Source organism: Castanea sativa, chromosome 11 (assembly GCF_040712315.1).
Source record: "Castanea sativa cultivar Marrone di Chiusa Pesio chromosome 11, ASM4071231v1".
In the NCBI taxonomy this organism is placed as follows: Eukaryota; Viridiplantae; Streptophyta; class Magnoliopsida; order Fagales; family Fagaceae; genus Castanea; species Castanea sativa.
The window spans coordinates 2,024,512-2,048,434 of NC_134023.1; the positions used below are offsets into that span (position 1 = coordinate 2,024,512).

At 38.9% G+C, this 23,923-nt stretch overlaps 2 protein-coding genes across 2 annotated transcripts; one reads left to right on the forward strand and one right to left on the reverse strand.

Annotated features, from left to right (window-relative positions):
- Positions 1-2,620: 2,620 nt before the first annotated feature.
- On the reverse strand, positions 2,621-4,159 carry LOC142615600 (transcription factor MYB41-like). Its single transcript, XM_075788339.1, has 3 exons — positions 4,027-4,159; positions 3,686-3,814; positions 2,621-3,327 (listed from the first exon to the last, which is right to left on the reverse strand). Exons 1-3 carry the CDS (start codon positions 4,157-4,159, stop codon positions 2,621-2,623), a joined length of 969 nt encoding a protein of 322 aa, XP_075644454.1.
- Positions 4,160-10,308: 6,149 nt separating this feature from the next.
- Positions 10,309-11,328, forward strand: LOC142615601 (uncharacterized). The gene has a single exon (XM_075788340.1). The coding sequence runs from the start codon at positions 10,309-10,311 to the stop codon at positions 11,326-11,328; it is 1,020 nt and encodes a 339-aa protein (XP_075644455.1).
- The last annotated feature ends 12,595 nt before the right edge of the window (positions 11,329-23,923 follow it).

Consider the following 23,923-nt stretch of genomic DNA (forward strand, 5'->3'; position numbering starts at 1 on the left):
GTCTTTTGGTTAAACCGCTCTCCTTTTCCTTTGTAACCCGTCAAGAACATTCGCTTCATTAGTTCGTTTTACTGAAGCCCTGCCAAAATCAGTAGAGATGACAAATCACCATCATTTGTGTCAAAGCAAGAAAGACCACGATTAATCTCACGGATTTGATTTTCAAGAAACTCCCCCTGTACAACCGAAGACAAAGGAATTAAACTAGGAATCTGTACTGAAGCTAAGCAACTTCTTTTAGGGGTTTCCTCACCACCCTCCCCCAATTGAGATTCATCTCTGTCCAGTAAGCCCGATGGAGACTTCATACCATCCCTATTGTCCAAGACATCCAAGGGCTGCACTTGGATTGCTACCTGAGGGGCAGAATGAACGGGCATGAAAACCGAAACAGTACGCACCTCCTTAGCTCATGAAACCCCATCTAAATTCTTCTTTTTGACCTCGTAAATCCCAAGGACTACCACCATTGATCGCTTGGGATTTGGAGTAAAGGGAGCCCGCAACCATGGACCATACTCTTGATCACCGAACTTTAAAGTACCATCACTATTGATCCATACCTCACAATCCCTATCACTATGAGTTAATCAGCCACACCAATAACAAATATTTGGCAATCTTTCATACTTGAAGTTAACCCACACGTCACTCCTATCCTTCAAAGATAAAACCCTACCAAAACACAATGGAAGAGATATATCAATAGAAACCCTTACACGCATAAAATTACATGATTCCATCTCATTAGTAGAGGTAGTGCGATCAACAACTCTAACCACATCACAAATCTCATCTGCAACCCTTCTATTCATATAACGGAACAAGATATTATGGATTTGAACCCAAATTGAAGTCCGTGTAAAAATCAAATCATGAACCGGCTAATTGTTCTCAAACCTCTGCATCACCACTAAGTGCTTATCGAAGCTCCAAGGTTCACTCAAAAAAATCTTCTCAACTTCCTTCTTATTATCAAAGACAAATAGGAGGATATGATCACCCATATTACGAACTTTAAATCCATTCACTGCTCTCCATAAAGGACTAAAAGTCCTAATAACAGCATCGATATTCAGGGCTCGGTTTGTCAAAAACTTGGCGACAATAAAGAATTCCATTGATCTCTGTTCCTTATTTAGACTTACCTTTCCCCCCTCCCTATCATTCAGCGACATATTACTCCAATAATTCATAAGAGACTCCATGGCTTAGTCGAAAAAACTCCTAACGCCAACACAAACTAGAAAAACTGTCCAACAACGCGCAACCTGACTTCCTAACAAGACATAAGCAGCCACGAATACTACAATAACGAACAAACCACACCACCTAAAGGTAACCAAGTTACCCTAGGAACAACAATCCTATCAGAAAAGGAACAAACTTCTACCGCCTACAACATGTTTGGAAGCCCAAACCGTCCTAAGCAGAGAAACCCTAATTTTCATTGAAAATTTTAGTGTAAGAGAATACTACTATATATATAATGCCACTCAAAAAAGTGAGATGCCCATGATTCATGCAATATAATTTATGTTAGGAAACATATATTAGCGATCTAATCTACTATCAACAAGGAGCGGAATAGTCTAATTGAAAGTTGGGACACCAGTTTGTTATATCTGTTAAATTTATGGTTAAGTGATTAAATTCATCATTTTCTAATAGCTTAAACTTTTGAAACAATCAGTAATTTAACATGGTATCAGAACAAAATATTCTAAGTTCGATCATTGGCTTTACTCTACCTCCCATTTAAACATAAAACTACATCTAAAGAAGCATTATGTGGTATCTCAAATGTTTTTGGGGACAGTAGATACCATGGAGTTATGTTTATCTTAGCAAATTTGATAAAACTATTATCATACGTGACTTTGTTACTATTTGTCTAAAATTACTTAAAAAATGAAAAATACGTAGGTTTTCATGTGATATAGTGGATCTAGCATCATATTTGATAGACATTATCTTATTTGATGATACCACAATCTAACGGAAAAAATACAAAACAAACTATGGAGTTACTACTTTTTTTTTTTTTTTGTGGGAATGGAGTTACTGCTTTGATATGTGAGTTACCAATAGATGTAATAAAATATTGTCAAAATTACTAAATTAGTTCTTGTCTAAAATGAAAAAAAAAAAAAAAAAAAAAGAAGAAGACAGAAAAAGAAACATAAATTATCATGTGACATGAAATCTACTATCAGATTTAACATAGACATTATATTATTTAATCTATCACAATCTAATAGAAATTAAAATATAATATAATGTACTAAGCAACTGTAGAGAGTTACTGCTTTGATGTAAGTGGCCAACTAATGGTAGAATATAACTGTAACATATAACCTTGTTACGAGTAGAGATAACTTACCCAAAAAAATAGTACAAATATAATACAATTTCCCGAATTTTTTTCTAAAAAAGGACAATCATTTTTGTCTACAATCTTAAAAGCAATCTCAAAAGCAACAAAACCATGTTGACCCTTTTTATTAGTTTTTATATAGTATTGATTATCGTCAAGAGAGCATTGAAATTGAAGTGTGGATGAGATTCCACACCTTATTTCAGCAAAGCCTAGTAATGTACACATGAAGGCCTACTAGTACTAGTTCCATGCAAAATCATCCATAGAGATGAAATCATGATGCATAAAATCAGAAACAAGGGTCGACTCCACAAACCGGAGATCAAAGCTAGAGCTATCAAACGAAGCATCCATGTTCTGAATAACCATATTAGTTCCCATCTCAGAAACCTTTTCCCTCTCTTGCAGTACTTCTTGTCTCATTGGTCGCTCTCCTTCCAATATTGGCGCTTCAAAGGGTGCAAAAGTACTGTCACCCCAAACACAATTCTCATGGTTTAAGAGCCCAAACCCAGATGGGTTCACTAAAGAAGAAGAAGAAGAAGAAGAAGAAGAAGAAGAAGAAATATTGGGTGTGCTCTCAATGGATGATACGCGAGGGAAACTGGTAAAGTCAGTGAGACTCTGATTCCAAACAGGATTAGGGTTTTGAAGCAATGGAGGCTGATTATCAGGTACTGTAAAAATAGGTGTTCCCATTTCCAAGGTGTAAGCATTTGTAATCTGAGAATTCAGAGTGAAAACTGAATTGGATAGTTCATCGTTTGGTGGTACATTGCATTTGTATGCAACCTCGTTATAGGCTCTCTGATGAGAAGGTACGAGATTGTGAATGCTTGGGTCCAACTCTTGTGAGATAAGCTTTTTCTTGATGCATGAGTTCCAGAAATTCTTCACCTCATTGTCTGTTCTTCCTGGGAGATGCTTAGCTATCTGTGCCCATCTGTATATCCAAACAAAATTCTCTTGAAATTTACTCCAAACCAAAAGGAAAAGGAGATAGAAATGATGAGCGGCTTCAAAATTACGCTTTTCTTTTATATTTAACTTCTTTCGAAGTTCAATTTATTCCAATAACCTTATTATCAAAAGGAAAAATGTTGTTGTACACAAGCTAATCCAGACAGTTTTGCACACATATCCAAAATAATAGAACTAGTAACTTGAAGTCATGAGTTCTGTTATTTAGGAGCAAGCATGGAAAACTGTGTAAATTAAAGTGTGTAATAAATACTACTCTTATTAAAACAATAAAAAATTCATTAAACCAAATAAACACTAATTTTAAATATATATATCTGTACTTGTTGCCCAAGATCCTATGAACATCAATGATAATCTGTTTTTCCTCTGAAGTGAAGGAACCCCTCTTAAGATCTGGTCTTAGATAGTTTATCCATCTCAATCTGCAACTCTTTCCACACCTATGCAGGCCTGCAATCCCAAATCCACTTAGCAACCACGTGTATATATGTGTATAAAATTTATTGTGAGTACAATATTTAGTCACTCTAAGATGGATCCATTATAGATACATGTTATTGTTATTAAGAGTGAGTACAAAATTTAGTCACTCTATTATAGATCCATTACATATATACATGTTATTGTTACAGAGAGTGAGAGAGAATTGAAGCAATATTTACCAGCATATTTTGGGATAGAGCTCCACTTTCCATGTCCATAGGTGGTGATGTACGTGAAAAGCTTCTCATCTTCTTCAGGAGACCATAGGCCTCGTTTGACATTCCCTTTGGTGCAGCAGCGATGGCCATCCATCTTAGTGTTTATGATGAGGGCTTATTCTCCTGAAGAGTTAGGTTTGGTGTTTATCTTGAGAGCCTGCCTGCACTCCTTTAAACTGACGAGTTTCACTATTTCTTATGTAATTATCAAACACTAATGTGTTGTTTATTACATGTTTTACACAGAAGCTGCGCAACAGAAATGAGAGAGACAGATGATTTGACAAATAAAAAGACCTTTGTAGCACATTTTGGGTTCTAATTTTTATATCACTAAACACATTGATTCTCAAATTGAATCAACCACTAACATCATTTTATTATCAACAATTAACAACTTGTCGTATATACCATTGTGAAATTTATTTTGAAGACTCTAGACATATCATAGAAGAAAGGTTGCCAAATGTGATTAGTTTTTTTTTTTTTTGAAAGAATGTGATTAGTTATTTAGTGCTTTGCTATCATCTTTCGGGGCAAAGCTCCTCTGCAATGTCTTTGACCCAACTATTTCGGGGAAAAACAAATAAAAACTAAAAACCAAAAGAAATTTCAATTTATACATAAGTAAGTATGCAATCATATTCTATTTATTTTCTGAAATATAGAGAGAATAATCCTTTTAATAGTTTAGATTTTATTTCTTGAGTATAATAATTTACAAAATGTTTTATTATTTAATGATGTGATATTAGATAGATATTTAAATTTATAATATTTAATTAAAACTATTAAATAGATCTATTTTAAATAAAGGAATCTGTTTTCCAAGTAAGAACAGTGTTACTCACTAAAGCATCTTTATTTTATAATATTTAATTAAAACTATTAAATAAATTTATTTTAAATCAAGGAATCTTTTTTCCAAGTAAGAACAGTGTTATTCACTAAAGCATCTTTATTTTATTTTATTTTTAAAAAATTACAACCCCAAAATCATTTTCTGGCCATTATTTACTATAAGCCTTTTGAATTTAGTAACAAAAAATATACTGTTTTGGTAATGAAGATGAAAGCTCCATTTGTTTTTCTTGAAGATGGGTTTTGTGTCTTAAATCAACAAACCTATCTCTCATAAGTCTCCACAAACCACAAAGGAATAAGAAGAAAAAAAATTGGATAACTTATTGCCTCATTGGTCACAGTAGAAAATTCCATGGGAGAAATGTGCTGGAAGTTTAACTTGAGGTAAACTCATGAGGACCACACTACACACGGTCTAATTGAGTGTTCTGGTGGCATTCACTTCAGCCAATGCTCATCAAAACTCTATGTATAATCACTTTTCAAACAAAGCTCAATAATTATATTCAAAAGAATGAATGACATATGACATCAATCAAGGAGATGCCCTAAATGGATTTTACCCCACCCTATCCGTATTTATTCTTTTATGATAGTGCCATATGCCATCAATCAATCAGAGGATTTTTGTAATATTCATCAGCACGGGTGCAACAATTGACTAAGATGGAAATAGATATATAGGGTCCACAACTTACTTAGCTGATATTAAAAAAAAATTTGTTGAAAGTATTATAAATAAAATTAAAAGCTAGCTGGAATCATACAGTGAAGTCCATGAAATAGTACCAAAAAGTGCAACGAGATTCATAAATAATAGCAAAAATAAGCTGAATAATATAAAAAATAAACTACATAATAAAATAAGTTGTTTTTAAACTCAAACACAACCCTAACGGTCAACATACTCAATATGCATCTGGCTTTTGTGATTGGTCTTATTCATAGGATTATAAAATTGACCATATCACCTGTAATTTGTATTGTGCAATCCTTACAATGTCATAAGTTGGATCAAAAATAAAATATTAAGTCAATAAAAATTATACTTCAATTATGGAGTATATCACCTGCAACTAACGAATATCCCATTATCAGTACAATGTATAAGAGGTGACCCAATAAAAATAACGCATATGTCAATTGAAAAAAATGCCAAATTATCAATTTAAAGACCAATCATCAATTACTATTCGTAGGTTCTAGTTAACTCAACTGGTAAAGTCTCTGATCTTCAAACCCCGCCTATACCAAAAACTTATTAATGTCTTGGTTTGATGATAAAAAACTATCATCATAATAAAATATTAAGTCAATAAAAAATATACTTCAATTCTGGAGCATAGCACTTGCAAAAATGCTAAATTATCAATTTAAAGACCAATAATTAATTACTAATCATGGGTTCCAGTTAGCTCAACTGGTAAAATCTCCGATCTTGAATAAAAGATCTGGAGTTTAAACTCTGCCTATACCAAAAACTTATTGGAATCTTGATTTAATGATAAAGAGCTATCATGAGCTATTATCAAAAGCGAACGACATAGGTCGAAACTCTCTTAAAAAAAAAATCACTCGCTAATCATACGGAACCAAACACCTCTCATATGGTATCTATAACCAAGCAGTCATTGCCAAACACCCCAAACATTCACTGCAGGGTTCTCTATCCTTTCAATTATTTCCTTTGCTACGTTGTACGGAGTTTCCAAAACCAACAAAGCAAAGGAAATATATGGAGGTTTCTGTTGTGCTCTCTGCAGCACAACAGAAACCTCCATGATGTTTTGGTTGTTTTCTAGGGACCCATAATTATAGTGTTTATTCTCCTGCTTAGAAATGTCTTTCTTTTATGATGTTTTGTCCCTCAATTTTTGTTGTTGTCTTTTCTTGTCTGGCCGAGTTTCAGACCCCTTTGTATACATATATTTACCTTTTAATGAAATTTCTACCTTTAATCTCCAAAAAAAAAAAAAAAAAAAAAGCAACAAAGCATTCAGGAATTGAAAATCCAACTGGGAACAAAAACGAAGAGCAAGGGTGATAAAGTTTTCATTCTCACATGCTGGAATATTAAACTGGTCAAACTTAGAGGCTTGAACATATTCTTTTACAGTAGAAGGATAAGAATGACCTAAAAAAAGTTTTATGGATTTTTTGAAAGAAATTTGAGGTTTATCAAACATGGTGTAGGGATTTACAATAAGGAAATCAGTAATAGAAATCTTACTATCTTTAGGTACGTGAGAGATTTCATACAAGTAATCTAACCTATTTGCAATAAATGTACGAAGAGAAAGATCAATTTTGGAGATATATATATATATATATCCAAAAGTCCTATTTAATTTTGTGTCAAGTAAATTATTGAGTGTAAAATTCAAAAAGTCCAAATCCAATTAGATTCTAAATTAGGGATGACAATTTTGCCTCACCCCGCGTGACCTGCCCCTCGCAAAGGTAGTAGGATGAGGATGGGGCGAGATTTTAGTCCTGCGCCAAGGGGCGGGGCGGGGCGGGGCGGGGATGAGTTTAGACTTTTTAGACCTGCCCCGCCCCACTCCGCATTAATAAGGCTTAAAATTTTAAATTTTTCATGCCCTAAAACCATACTATTTAAACAAACATATCAATATTGGCTTATATTATCTTACCCAACGTGATTCTTTGCCTCTATTTTGTTATGTGTTATACTATGAGATTTTTTTTGTGATTGTCTTGTAAAACACTTGGATAATATTATTCAATTTTTGCGAAAAATTAATTTGATTTGATTGGATAAATTTAGTTGTAATTTTAAGTATATTTTTATTGATGAAATATGTTTTACTAAAAAAAATTGTACTAGTTGTAGGGAAAATTAACCAATAAAAAATAGAGTTTTATGGGATGGGGTGGGGTGGGACGGGGCAAGACAAAACCATGCAGGGCAGGAGCAGAGACCCCATCCTTCGGCCCCACCCCGCCCCATTGCCATCCCTATACTAAATTGGATTTCAATTTTTTACCACATATCCCTTTATTTACTTCTTATGTGGCAAGTAAATTATTGGGTGAAAAAAATGAAGAGTCTAAATCTAATTAAATTCTAAATCATATATATATAATGAGAAACCATTACATATTTTAGAAATGTATAGTTTAAAAAAAGCATAAGCTAATATTATGTAGAATTTGAATCTCTTCTAAAATACAATGTATAATCGTGATTGTTTTTAATTGTACTTGTACATAAACACATGACTACACAGTAGTAAAGAAATGTCGTTAAAGTTATAAGTTTATTTTTCTTGGTAATAAAGAAAGAATTTGGATTTGTTTGACACATCAAAAGGATTGCATATCACCTAGTTGCAGGTAATATGCTCCCATTACACTAAGGTACGTTTGGAATAAAGGAGATGTATTGTAGGCATGTTTCTCTCTCTCTCTCTCTCTCTCTCTCTCTCTCTCTCTCTCTCTCTCTCTCTCTCTCTCTCTCTCTCTCTCTCTCTCTCTCTCTCTCTCTCTCATTAGAAGATAAGAAGTGGAAGATTCAAAACAATTATTGGTTTAATGAGGCATGGTCCTAAGTTTTGTGAGAGTCCAAGCCCTTAGTTCAACCTGTTGGTTAGAGCCAAACCCAGCGAATAGATGAAGTTGTGTTGATTCCTCTCAAGAGATAGTTGAGTTTCTATTGATATTATCATCCCTCATAGGTCAGGGGTTTTACAATGGAGTCACCACTTTATTTATTGTAAAAATAAGAAAACCACAATTGAAAAATACTTCTTTATTGAATAATTCTAAAACTTTACTTTTTCGTGAAGTAATTAAATATTACATGGTTTTGGTCCTAAATACAATCTAAAGCAAAAGTAAATGGCTTTGAATCCTAATGACATTCTACAAAGACAAAATTATATGTAAATGAATTGATCTAGAACTCCTAACCTAAGTTTGGAGACTAGGTTACAAGATAGGAGGTATAGGTACCTGCCTTTCCTAGTGAAACAAGTTTTTTAGATTTTGGTGGCCGATTAAATAACACATTGTTTAACAACAGTTTTATATCATCCAATAACATGCAATCAAAGATTGAAACAAACATTCTAGGCATGCAAATATGAATTGAAATCAAATTAAAGTATAATGAATATGTGTGTGATTTGTGATCAACTCTAATCTAAGAACATGTTATCATGTTATTTGAATTGAAAACCCCTAAAATCATGTTCAACATGAGAAACTAAGGACAACCCATATTTAGCATGCTAACATTCAAAAACATGTAAAGTATTAAAAAATAAAAAACATGCTTGATTCTGGAGAACTAGGGCATAAGTAATTAAAAAGAAATGTTAGAAACATTATCTACATGCATTAGCACTCATAAACATTCCAAGTAACAATCATAATAAGAAGTTGATAGCTTAAGACCAAGAGGACCAAATTACCTCTTTAGTGAATTGAGGCCAAAAGGACCAAAACACCATAAGTGAAAAATTCGAAACCTAAGTGAAAAACGTAGGGGGCTAGAGTTTGACTTGAGTGGGGAGTAAGATAGGCCAAAGAGGAAAATTTGGAGATTTTGGTAGTCCAAGTGCACTTGGTCCAAATCTTTCCCTTTTACTGTTGATTCTGTCCACTTTTTTTTTGGTGCTTTTTCACTATTTCAGACTTTCCTTGAACTAAAAAGAGACCAATTAAAGTTAAGATTTTATAATTACGTCTACTTAGTAGTTAATCCATGCTAATGCGTGTTATCTTTAAACTTGTTTCTATGATATCTTTTAATCCGGTGGTAGGATTAATGCTCACCAACTGTCATTATGATTGTTATAACTTCAAGACTTGTTTCATGCAATGTAATTGGAAATCAAATCAAAATTACAATTTTACCCTTATGAGTTGACCTGATGATGATATACAATGAGATGCAAACGAGGTTAAATAGAGAGAACCAAAATTTTAAAAAGTTTTCAAACTGACATGGACAGGCTTAAGGACCCCCAGGATTACCTCAACACCTTCAAGACAACGTTAAGCCTCCAATAGCCTCCTGACGAAATATTGTGTCGTTCCTTCCCTACTACCCTTAAAGTAGCTGCAAGGGAGTGGTTCACAAAGTTGCCAACTTTGTCCATCGATAGCTTCGAACAGTTTGGCAGCGCCTTTTTGTGCCACTTCGCCGGAGGACAACATCTTAAGAGGCCAGCGGATCATCTGCTCACTATCAAACAAGGGGAGAAAGAAACCTTGCGGTCATATGTGAAGCGCTTCACCCGAGAAACCCTAGAGGTAGATGACACTGACGACAAGGTGTAGCTGACGACCTTTAAAGCAGGGTTGAAGTCAAGAGAGTTTGTGGTTTCTCTTGCAAAGAATCCACCAAAGACGATGGCAGAAATGCTCCTAAAGGCACAAAAGTATATGAATGTTGAAGATGCATTAGCAGCCATAATAGACGAAGAAAAGCCAAGAAAGGAGGGAAGGAGAGAAGATGATCGTAGGGGACAAAAAAGGGAGCGTCTAGGTCATCGAAACAATGACAAAGATAGACGAAAGGATGAAAAAACTCCTCGAACGGTAAAATTCACCCCTCTAATTATGCCTGTTGACAAAATTTTGACGCAGATTAAGGATGAGCATTACCTCAAATGGCCAAGACCATTGCATTCGTCCCTTAATGTCCGAGACAAGAAGAAATATTGCCGGTTTCACAAGGATCATGGTCATTACATAGAAGACTGCCGAGATCTGAAAGAGCAGATAGAGGAGTTGATACGGAAAGGAAAACTACAAAAGTATGTGAAGAAAGGGGAATCTAGCAGATTCAGGGATGGTAATAAAGACCAGTGTGAGCCTAAACCCAGAGACGAAGATAACACACCTCAACCTCCACAGAGCATGATCGAAGAGATAAAGACGATCGCAGGGGGGCCATCCATAGGAGGGTCGTTCAAATCCTTCAAGAAAGTATATCAGAGGCAGGTGAATAGCGTCCACATGATACCCCCATTCAAGCAGAGACGGACGGGTCAAGACATGTCCTTCAACGAGGAAGATGCAAGGGGAGTGAAGCAGCCTCATAATGACCCTTTAGTCATAACGCTCACAATAGAAGGATTCAACACTAAAAGGATCCTCGTAGACAATGACAGCTCTGCAGATATCATCTACCTTCCCACTTTCCAGCAGTTGAAGTTAGATCCCGGAAGATTGCGTCCATTTGACTCTCCTCTCGTCAGATTCAGTGGAGACAAAGTATATCCCAAAGGCATAGTGACACTGACAGTAATGGTGGGGACCTACCTGAGGCAGTTGACCCATCAATTAGACTTCTTGGTGGTAGACTGCCCTTCATCTTACAATATGATCATTGGAAGGCCTGCACTTAACTGGTGGAAGGCAGCCTAGTCCACTTATTACCTAAAAGTGAAATTCCCAACTGAAGACGGCGTGGGTGAGGTAAAAGGAGATCAAGTCTTAGCAAGGGAATGCTATCAGGCTATGTTGGCAGCAAAGGAGAACCATACGTGGACGATTGAGGAGAAAGAAGAAGATAAGGTGGAAGCCTTGGAAGCAGTAGAACTGGTTGGAGGAGATGTAGCTGGGACAACAAGGATAGGGACGACCCTAAGTCCCGAGATGAAGACAAAGCTCGTCCAATTCCTCAGAGAAAACCTGGACGTCTTCGCGTGGAGTCACGAGGACATGCCAAGTATATCCCCTAGAGTCATCCAGCACAAACTGAACGTGGATCCTGAGAAAAAGCCTGTCCAACAAAGGCGACAAGTCTTCGCCCCTGATTGAAACCAGGCAATCACGAACGAGGTTAATAAGCTGTTGATAGCAGGCTTCATTTGGGAAGTTTTCTGTCTTGATTAGCTCGCCAACGTCGTACTGGTGAAGAAAGCAAATGAGAAATGGAGAATGTGCATGGATTTCACAGACCCGAACAAAGCTTGCCCGAAGGACAGCTTCCCTCTGCCAAGAATAGACCAGCTAGTGGACTCTACAACTGGGCATAAGCTACTGATGTTTATGGACGCTTTCTTAGGGTACAACCAGATAAAAATGGCTGAAGAGGATCAAGAAAAAACTGTTTTCGTCACAAGCCAAGGGCTTTATTGCTATAAGGTGATGCCCTTTTGGGCTGAAGAATGCAAGAGCAACCTATCAAAGGTTAGTAAACAAGATGTTCAGTAAACAGATTAGCAGGAACATGGAGGTGTACGTGGACAATATGCTCGTTAAGAGTAAGGAGGAACTGACACATCTGGACGACTTGAAGGAGATATTTGCCACCCTTAAAGAATACCAGATGAAGTTAAATCCTAGCAAATATGCCTTCGGTGTAGCCTCAGGGAAGTTCTTAGGATTCATGGTGTCTCAAAGGGGAATAGAAGCAAACCCGGAGAAGGTACAGGCTATACTCAACATGACTTCGCCCAAGACCTCTAAGGAAGTCCAAAAGCTCACAGGAATGATTGCAGCACTCAATAGATTCGTTTCAAAAGCGACGAACAAATGCTTACCCTTCTTTAAGACATTGAAGCGAGCTTTTGTTTTGATGGACGAGTGCGAGGTAGCGTTTCAAGAACTTAAACGTTACCTAAGTAACCCACCCCTCTTGAGTCCGTCCAATGAGGGGGAAGATTTATACTTGTATCTGGCGGTATCAGCTAAGGCCGTAAGCGCGGCATTGATTCAAAAGAGGGCAAGATGCAACTCTAAGTTTATTATATCAGTCAAGCTTTCCAAGGTGCAGAGGCCAAATACCTAAAGATTGAGAAGATTGCATTCGCATTAGTAGTAGCCTCGCGCAAATTGCGGCCGTACTTTCAAGAGAACCCCATCCTGGTAATGACGGACCAACCCATTAAGAAGTCCATGAACAAGCCCGAAGCAGTAGGGAGAATGATCCAATGGGCAATCGAACTCAGTCAGTTCGACATTAGATACCAGCCCAGGACAGCCATTAAAGCACAAGCCTTGGCAAACTTCATTGCAGAATTTACTCTCCCAGATGATGGCAACCTCACTGACGCAACAGAATGATGGACAGTACATACCGACGGTTCGTCAGCTAGGAAGAGAGGGGGGTAGGGGTCGTCATGATCACACCTGAAGGAGAAGTATTCAAGTATGGAGTCCAGCTGAAATTCTCAGCCACCAATAACGAGGCTGAATACGAAGGGATACTGACGGGACTGAGGCTTGGAAAAGCACTTGGAGTCAAAAACCTGTTAGTCCAGAGTGATTCAAAACTGGTGGTTGGGCAGATCAAGGAAGAATATGAAGCAAAGGAGGAAAGAATGAAGAAGTACCTCAGGCTGACGAAGAATTTGATTCAGGAATTTGATAAAGTTGAATTTGTACAGATCTCGAGAAGCCATAACGTCCTAGCGGATGAAGTCGCAAAGATGGCATCATCGAAAGAAGCAGCAGCAGATGCAGACTTGATGCTGGAAATCCAGAAACACCCCAGCATTGAGGAGATCCCTACATTTACAATCTAGAGCATAAGTAGCTGGATGACGCCAATCATGTCCTTCCTTCAGGATGGACACCTCCCTCAAGACATTAAAGAGGCCAAGAATGTCAGAAAGAGAGCAGCCAGGTTCACGATCCTGAACCAGACTCTGTACAAAAGAGGTTTTTCCATGCCATACTTGAAATGTGTGGACGAAGAAGAAGCCAAATATATTTTGAAGGAAGTTCACAAAGGAAGTTGTGGAGACCACGCAGGCCCCAGATCACTGGTAAGTAAAGTTATCAGAACAGGTTATTTCTGGCCTACAATGCAGGAAGATGTAAGGAATCTCGTTAAGAAGTGTGACAAGTGTCAAAGATTTGGTAATGTCCAACGTCTTCCATCAGAGAGATTGAGGACCATATCTTCCCCATGTCCTTTTGCACAATGGGGGATCGACATCGTCGGCCCATTACCCCAAGGTAAAGGACAGGTAAAATTTCTACTAATCGCCATTGATTATTTCACAAAGTGGGTTGAAGTAGAAGCACTAGCAACCATCACTGAGGCCAGAATCCAAAGCTTCATCTGGAAGAACATTATCTATAGCTTCAGGGACTTCTACTCCGGCTTAGGGATTAAGAACCAGTTCTCATCCCCGGGACATCCACAGGCAAATGGACAGACAGAGGTGACGAATTGGACACTGCTCAAGATAATCAAGGCCAAGTTGGGCAACGCGAAGGGCGCTTGGCCTAAAGAGTTGCCCAATGTATTGTGGGCCTATAGGACTACAGCAAGAACCCCAACAGGAGAGACCCCTTTTAGACTCACTTACGGCACCAAGGCAGTTATCCCGGTCAAAGTAGGAATAACCAGCATAAGGCGAGAAATGTTCCACGAGAAGAGTAACGACGACAAGCTACGAGTTAACCTGGACTGTCTAGATGAAGTGAGAGAGAAAGCCTCCGATAAGATGACGAAGTACCAGCGGAAGATGGCCGCATACTACAACAAGAGAGTGAAGTTCAGACGACTTGAGATAGGAGACTTCGTCTTACGCAAGGTCACCCCAGCCACTAGAAACTCTACCTAAGGAAAGCTCGACCCTACGTGGGAAGGTCCTTATAAGGTCGTCCATTATTCCAGACAAGGCAGTTACCATCTGGAAACCCTAGACGGACGGAAACTCTCACGACCATTAAACATTGAGCACTTGAAGAAATACCACCAATAGATGTTACAGGCGATTGTATTTGTTCTTGAAAGCAATAAAAAGAATTATTCAGCCAATTGTTTTAATGTGTGCAGGTCTTATAATGCGAAAGCTGACTAAAAATGGCTAAGTAACAGAATTTCTCCTAGACAGACGTAAGTTACAGATGAGTCCAAACGAGTGACGAGATCCCTAAGAGGGTATGAGCCACAATAGAACTCAAAAATAGCTAAGTAACAAGATTCCTCCTTGACGGATGTAAGTTACTAACGAGGCCAAATGAGTGACAATATCGTAAGTCACGAAAAGAGCCAAGTAACAAGATTCCGCCTAGCCAGATGTAAGTTACTAACGAGGCCAAATGATTGACTGGGGCTTAAGTCACAAAAATGGCTAAGTAACAAGATTCCGCCTAGACGAATGTAAGTTACTGACGAGGCCAAACGATTGACTGGGGCTTTAGTCACAAAAATGGCTAAGTAACAAGACTCCGCCTAGACGGAAGTAAGTTACTGATGACAAAAACAACAAAATACCTAAAGGGTATAAATTGCACCTAGACGAGTATAAGTTACAGACAGAGCAAGGTCATCAAAGGATGCAAGCTGCTCAGACGAAATCTAAGTCCTTAGCCAGTTCTCACCAAAACTCTCAGAAAGAGTCACAGTAAAGATCACAAGCACGTAAGTAAGTGTGCAATTGATACAGAAAGAAAAATGCTACAGGAACACAAACCACAAGTAAGTAAGCGTGCAATTGTCAAATTAACTTAAGCCCAAAAATAGAGGGTAGATATCATTTTTTTTCCAAACCAAAAGCCCATAAACATTGGGCCAAAGATATTACTCTCAAAATAAGCCCAAAACATAACGGGGCACCAAAAAAAAAAAAGGAATTCCTTTTTTGCAAACGACGAGTTCAGGGATCAACGGCAGCATCTCCAGCAGGGGCATTCTCAGGAACATCAACTTCTGGAGTAGAGGAATGAGCAACTTCGTCAACCGCCATCTCTTTATCCATTTCCTCGAAGTCTAAGCTCTCTAGATTCACCCCAGTGGGATGCTTGACGAGCTAACTCCTCAAGACCTTAAACCCCTTGAAATACCAGCTAAAGAGAATAGTATTGAATTCGCCATTCTGCTGAAAAGCCTAGATAGCATCAGCAGCAATCGTTTTGATCCTCTCCTTGGCATCTAGAAGTTGTTCGTCTTTCTCCAGGGTCAGTTGACGCTCAGCTCTAAGGTCGTCATCCAAGGTCTTGACCTTCTCCTTTAATGTAGTAGACTCATCCATAGACTCAATAAGCTTTTTCTTCAGTGTCAAATTCTCCAACTCCAAAGCCTCCATCCTGGATACCATAGATGCCACCTTGGCCTCCTGAGTAAGGTACTCAGAAGTTATATGAAGGCTCTCCCCCAGCACCTGAAAATAAAATTGAAGCTATTAATGCAACGAAAAGAAAGAAGAATGAAACTAAAAGTTGCACGGGCTCTTTACTTGAACAAGTTTATGGACATGACGAGTTGCAACCTCATTGAAAGGCACGTTGGAGAAGACCTTCAAGTCCTCGGTAGTGACAACCCCGTGTGCCCTCTCCACTGCCAGCCTCTCATCATCCCAAACGAAAGACGAACGAGAATCTGCCTTCTCCTTCCCTTTGTCAGGTAAACGCAGCCTTTTGGAAACAAGACTGGGGATCTCCTCAATTGAGGTAGCAGGAGATGCTGTCCTCATCATTTCAGTGCTTGAAACAACGGAAGTACCGGAGATAGTTGGAGTGATAGAGGGGCCCTTCCCAATGATGCACACCGTCCTCTTCCCGAGACTGGATAGTGGCTCATCTTTCTTTGACCTCATTTTTGCGTACAAATCCTTATCAAACTTGGTCGTCATTTCTACAAGAAGGAGTGCACTTATCAAAAAAGATAATTAAAAGCAAGTTTGTGCAAGAGTCAACACTGACGAGTTTGAAACTTACTCTTTTGTTTCTTTTTCTATTCAATGTCAAGGTTGCGCAGGACAAAGGCAGAAGGCTCTGGGCCAAAACAGTAGAAGGAGAGAGTACTCGGGTCCACCAAGTCGTTTCAATCTTCAATCGTCTTTGCGTACGCGATTGCTTTCTCCACCCGCTCTTTGTACCTACTCTTAAGCCTAAGTCGTCTCTTAATTGTGCAAAACAATGAGCAAAAGAGTTAGCAACTAAAAAAGCAAACGCAGCAAAACTCAAGTGACGAAAGAAAATAATGACGCCCTAAGGTTGGGGCTCCCCACCGATGAAGTAACCTCGGAATATCACCCCAAACCCCACCGGAGGGAGTCTCAAAGTCGTCCCCAAACATAAAGAAAAATCTAGACTTCCAATACCTGAAAGACGAAGGTAAACCCCTAACGATCCTGGTCCTTCGCTTCCAGGGCACCACTCATAGTACCCATACTCCTTGGACTCTTTCAATCGGTATAGATAGACAAGTTCGTCTACTTTAAGCATGCCTCCGTCCGTAGCGGCCAGCCATATCCCCACACAGCTGACCACTATCCTCTATGAATTGGGCATAAGTTGCCCAGGAGCAATACCTAAACGATCTAACAACTCCATAACGAATGGGTGGATAGGAAATCTCAACCCACAGACGAAGGCAGACTCATAAAAGCATACCTCCCCAAGAAAGAAATGACAAGCCCGATCCCTTTCAGTAGACAAACGAACCCTAACTCGATCTGGGAACTGGAATCTGTCCTTAAACCTACCCAATGTATCAGCGTCCAACCCACACACCTCCTCGAGAGCGTGAAAAGCCCTAACCTCTCGAAGGGTAGAGACGACAGTATCTTCCTCCGCCGGGTCATCGCTAGATGATAGCCCAGTCTCGAGTTCACTAGACCTAACCTCAAACATTAATTCTCACTCTTTCACCAGACCCTCGAACCAATCAATCGATTGACGAAGCAAAGGCAACAGATCGGCCAAAGCAACACTTAGGCTATTGCCCTCAAAAATGAAATTCTTGAGGTTCGGAAAAACCTCTAAAGACCCTCCTAAACGTGCAAAAAGAAAAGAGATCGAAGGGCAAGCTATCCTAACCTCGGAGCCACTAACCATGGAAAAACCAACAGAACCAAGGAAAGAGACAAGTTCTAAAACCCAAAAGAACCAAAGGAACAAATGCGCCAAAGAAGAAGAAAAAGAAATAAAAAATTTAGCATGGGGAACGTCGGTAAGGGAGAAGAATCAAAAGGAAAGATGAAAGACATACCTCAAAACGGAAACAATGGGAAGCTCCGCCACGCACCAGCCCGAAAGGAAAAATCACAGAAGGAGAAGAAAATATTCAGAGCAATGATTGGGAACTTGAAAAGATGAGGAGAAGAAAAACTTAAAAACTAGAGCCCAAAAAACTAAAATTCAACGGGAAACCCAAGGGTCATGCAACTGAAGCATTAACTCCACCAATCGAAATGAGCCATGTGGCCACGACGCGTGTGGCGCAGCCACTACGCAATTAATGCGGAGCGAAATCCCAAGAGCCATGTACAGTTCGCGGACCTTTCAAATTTCGTGATCGTCATTAAACACCACATGACGACCACAAAATCCGGGGGCAACTGATGGGATTGACGAATTTAACTCCCATGGACGAAATCAGCATTGTAAACGAGGCCAGTCCCTGAGACGAACTTGTCTCAGGTGCCCACATCAGTGACGAAGATACCCAAACCTTTTAATACAGGCAATAATATCCCAAACGGTTACAAAATAGCTGTACAGATCGTTGAACGCCTATTGAAGTCCACATTATAGAGCAAGAGGCATTACCAAAAGAGGCATTAAAGCCCCAATAATTACCACAACGGCTAGGGATTGTAAAAAACATATATAAGCTCCTCACAAGCACCAGAAAGAGGTATGTAGACACACTGAGAAATACCACTTGCTATTCTACTATATTGCTTAATTCTTTCCTTATAATAATTTTGGTATCGGAGGCGTTGTGGCAGGCACCACACCGGTGACCATATTAGGGGAACAACTTCATTAGTTCCACCTCAATGGAAGCTAGGTTCGACTTCATCTGGACACACTCACTGTGACTAACGAGCTTGTGCTTCATCACGCATCATGTCATAAATGAAAAAGTGAGCCAGAGGCAATGGACCATGTCGTACACTAGCTACACAGTAATTGCATGTGAAACATATGAGGAATTTGAGTTTGGCAGCACATAATTTTCCATCTTTTTCAAAAGGAAGAGTACAAAGAGAGCTTAATCATTTTGAAAATGGCATATATTGTAGAGTTTTTAATTTATTTTTCTAAAATGATTAAAGAAATTTAAATTGGTGGGGACTCTGAAAATATAATTTATTCACTCGTCTTTTACATGGGTGCCTGAAATCTAAGTGTGCGTTTGGATGCAAATTAAAAAGCCAGATTATTTTACTATTCAAATTATTTTTGCTATTATTCATGAGTCTCACTGCACTTTTAGGTACTATTCATGGGTTTCACTGTACTATTTCAATTAATTTTTACCTTTATACTTTCATGTGACGTTTGGTGGGAATCCACATTACTCTTGGCATCTAGATTTCAAGGAATGTAACTATTCCTATGTTTGGTTTCATTGAAAATCTCTTAAGATTTCGAGGAATGTGAGATGATAATATTTGGTTTATTACCAGGAATCTTAAATGAATTATTTATTTTTCTCATTCTATCCTTAGATTTGAATGTTAACTACCAAGTCTTTAAAAAAAAAATCTTCCTATAAATAAATAATGAAAACCAAATATAAACTATTAATTATGACAAATTCATTAAAATTATAGTCTAACATTTCAAAATGACAAGTACAATACAAAAATAACTATTTAAATTCTCAAATGCTTTTACTCTTAATAATAATTTTTAAAAGAGTTTAATCCATAATAATTGGCTTTATATTTTATCTTAATTGCTTAAATGATAAGGAAAAAGGGTTAAAATTGTCAATTTATAAAAAATACAATTTCCTTTAAACTTGGGAATCTGGATTCCCACCTGTTTTAAAGGGAATTCACATTTCTACTAAGAGGGGTTTAAGAGAAGGAATCTAGATTCCCTTGGTATCTGATTCCCTAGGGTGATTTGCAACTAAACTTGGGGATCTTCAAACATTCCTGAGAATCCTAAAACATTATCCCGTACCAAACGCCATATCAGTAAAAAGTTTTCAGTTTCAGCAAATATGTTGTTCCTAAACAGACCCTAAGTTGTACGGAAAATGTTGATGATGTAATAATGTGTCACCATTTTGTGATTTTCATATTATAAACCCTCTTGTCAATTTGTTGTATCTTAGATTAAAATTCTCTAAAATTCTTATAGTAAATTTATTATAAAATCCTAAAATTTTATCTATTTATTTTGACCTGAGTGAATTCGATTTTACCATATCATTGATAATTTAAATAGTGTAAAAAACATTAATATTTAATATTGTGGTGGTACCTTGGGTTGATTAGGCCCAAACCACCAATTTATTTGTATCTTGGGTTGAGCTTATCCCACAATGGGAGGTCCAATGAAGAAGTAGATGGTGTCTTTGATTATCCTACGGTGGTGCTTGATCACTGAGTTGCTTTAGCTTCAGCTCGGCCATGAAGGTTTTCAAACGACCGAGCTCCCCGTGATAAGTCCAAGCAGGACTTACCTTTCCCCAAGACAAGTTTCTCTCTCTTCTCTCGTGTGTGTCTCCCTTATTTTTTTTGTTCCAACCTCTTCTTATTATCCCTTCCCCCTTATGTATACCCTTCTTTTAGGGGGGTAGTCAAGATGGGGGAATATTTGGTGCGTCAGTGGATCCTTCTATAGCGTATTACCTGTCAGAGGGGGACCCACCTCTAGCTATTGAGGTGACCCCTAGTAACGTATTTTTGACGCCAGATTTTATTGTCCTGTGGGCGGATTTTCCTAAGGCATTATCTCTTGTTCTCAGCACATCTTGGATACTGCCCTAACTACTCGGCTACCTCCCTAACTACTCGGCCATATGGGCCCGTGTTAGGCTGAAGTAGTCCCAGTGGACATGGGACTTGACAGTCTAGGAGGTAGGCCTGCTATTCTTAGTCCATACAAATATTTATTTAAATGTTGATGATACGACAAAATCTTGTCCACTCATATAATTAAAGATGATAGGATTTTAGAAATTCCATGTAGAATTACCCAAAGAATTCTAATCTAGTTTCTCAAAATATGGTCATTTCTCTCAGGAGAAGGAGCTCTTACTTCTAGTTGTCCTTTAATCTAGTGATATTGATCCAATCACTATAGGCCATGTCAATAGTTGCAAAATACATTATAAATTATTTTGTGTTCTTAGCATTATTCTTTTTGTTAAAAAAAAAACAACAGCTTGATTAGGCAAACCTATTTTCCGCATTAAAAAGAAAACAATACTTGAACTTTAAGAGAGAGATGCATCATATACATAGCAATATACAAATCAATGTGTGTCCATTAATTAATTTAAAACAATGTAGATAGAAATCTTTTGAAAATGTCTTAAATCTTTAATTTGACTTGAATTATGGCTTTGCGTGTGTGTGTGGGCATTCCTTGTCCATTAAAAAAGGCATCCTTTGTCCATCAAGAAATAGGTTTGGAAGTCTTATAAATAGAAAATACTACAAAGAATTTGATGACTTTGGCCTAGGTATCATACCATATAGGGGAGACTTTGAATTAATTTAAGAAAGTCTTAGCAGGGAGATTTTGTTATTTGTAATTCCTCATTCCCTTGATGTGGAAACACTTTATAACCTCCCTATGATAAATATCAAAATCATCCCAAACTACATGTGGACGTAGGCCAAAGCTTGAACATGTAAATTCCTGATGTTCTTTATTGTGTATGATTGTGTCTATTTTTATTTCTAGTCATCTTCGTTCCTATTATATGCTTGAAAAATCTTTCTCAAGTTCATGATAGTTTTTATAATCAATCTTGTGTGAGAGAGCTATTCAAATTCCCTTCACGCAACAATTTGACATGATAGCTTTCATTACCACACATAATGTCTCAACCAAAAACTAAAAAATTACATTGTGAAGAGAGCCAAAGTTAAAAAGATCATATGTGAATAGAATATAGAAGTAAGTACATGATGAAACCATAAGCCATGCAGTGTGAGTTTGAGTCTCGCGAGAGGTCTGGGGAAGAGGATGCGGAGCTGCAGCGTAGTACCAAGAAAGTTAAGGAGGATCAGCCCCTCGGCGCTTCACAGGGGGGCTTTGCGAGGGATGATGTAGCTAGGGGGACTAAGTCCTTCAAGGCAAAACTTGTAGGTGACATTCCTGGCGCCTACGCGCAGGCTTTTAAGTTCCAGGCTGATGAAGAGGAGGAACCTCTCTCTGATGAAGAGGTAGATGACCCTCCTGAGGGTACTGTTGCCATTACACTGTCTAAGAAGACCAAGATGAATATCCGGGCTAAATGGGCTCACTCTCTCATCGTGAAAGTCTTTGGAAGAACGGTTGGTTTCCATCACCTTCATTCTAGGATCATGCAACTGTGGAAGCCAGCGGGAAGGCTTGACTGCATCGATCTAGAAAATGACTTCTATTTATGCAAGTTTGGGTTGGTGGAAGATTTTGAAAAAGTCCTGAAGGGGGGACCTTGGTTTATAGGGGAGCACTACCTTACTATCCGTGCATGGGAGCCATACTTCAAGCCTACAGCTGCTGCATGCTCCAAGGTCGCTGTTTGGACCCGCTTACCTGGGCTCCCCATTGAGCTTTACGACATGGAGGTACTCAAAGAGATCGGGAGGGCCATAGGACCGGTGCTCCGGATTGATGCCAATACTGCAGCGGGTACAAGAGGGCGTTATGTGCGACTGTGCATTCAAGTTGATTTGGACTTGCCACTGCCGAGGAGTGTCCTCATTGGAAGATTCAAACAAGAGATTTTATATGAAGGTATTGGGTCTCTTTGTTTTTCCTGTGGAAGAATGGGACATAGGAAACCTCAGTGTCCATATACGGTCAAGGGAACAGAGGTAAAGATGGATCAAAGCGGTGAGAATGAACCGAGAAGGAACGCAGTAGAGACAGACGAAAATCCCAATCCCGAGGGAAAAGAAGCAGGAAATGAAAGGGATGATTATGGCCCTTGGATGTTAGTGGAGCGTAGGAAACACGCTTCTAATTCCCGGGCTAACCGTTCCCAATCCTTCATGTCAAATCCAGAGCAAATCACGGCATTCAATGCCAAAGATTTGGGCCGGCTAAGAAGGCTTACTGCAGATGCAAACCCACCAACCAAGGCCCCTACTGTCTCACCAGAAGGAAAGCGTAAAAACAGGAGATTGGACAACACAAGTAGTTTGGACCCCACCACCCCATTCAATCAAGAGCCAACGGCTATTGAATTAATCCAAGGTGCTCTGCCCAGTGCACTTCATAGGCCTTTGGGTTTGAAAAAAAAGGGTACTTCGTCTCTTCCAAACCCACCAAGGACAGAAACCAAGACGCCTAATCCAAAAGCTAGCAATAAGTTCAAGTACACAACAAGAGAAACCCCAGTTAGCCATGGGAGACAAATCACATAGGCAATGGGCAATAAGCCTCAACGGGAAGCTCATGCCACTATCCAGTTCCCTCATTCAGCAGATTCGAGCCTCTCCCACCATGATATAGGGGTGGTTCGACCAGGAACAGCTACAGGCATGGAGTCTCATTTTTCCTCTAACCCAAGAGAGCCAAAAACTGGGGTTTCTACCTCTGACCGATCCGGCATGGCTAACATGGGACAACCCCTGGTGGAGATTCCCGACGGACGTTCCTTCAAAGGCAGAAGGGGAGATTCTGGGGTGGAGAGCACTATCACTAACTTCGCTGGATCGTCTCTTGCCAAAATCAAACCTATTGAAGGAGGTCCAAACAAGGAAAATATCGGCGGATGGACTAACAGTAACAAGTTTAGTGGGGTCTTCGGAAGCAATCAAGGTGATACAGGTGTGTGGGAGATATCCACAGATAAATCTTCTGATCAGTTCACGGGAGCAACTATTGGGGATCATGGAGCATGCAGTATGCATTTGGAAGAACACGGATCTTTCGAAATCCAAGCTGAGAGAGCTGGGTTGGAACTTGCTAAACCAAGCAAGGAATCGGTTCCAAGTCAGTAGGGATCCGCCCATCGCCCAGCCAGTGTCCATGAATATCATTTGTTGGAATTGTAGAGGGGCTTTAAACCCCCGTTTTAGACATACATTGGATAGTTTGATGAATAAGTATAATCCTTCTCTTGTCATTGTGACGGAAACCCGCATTGGTG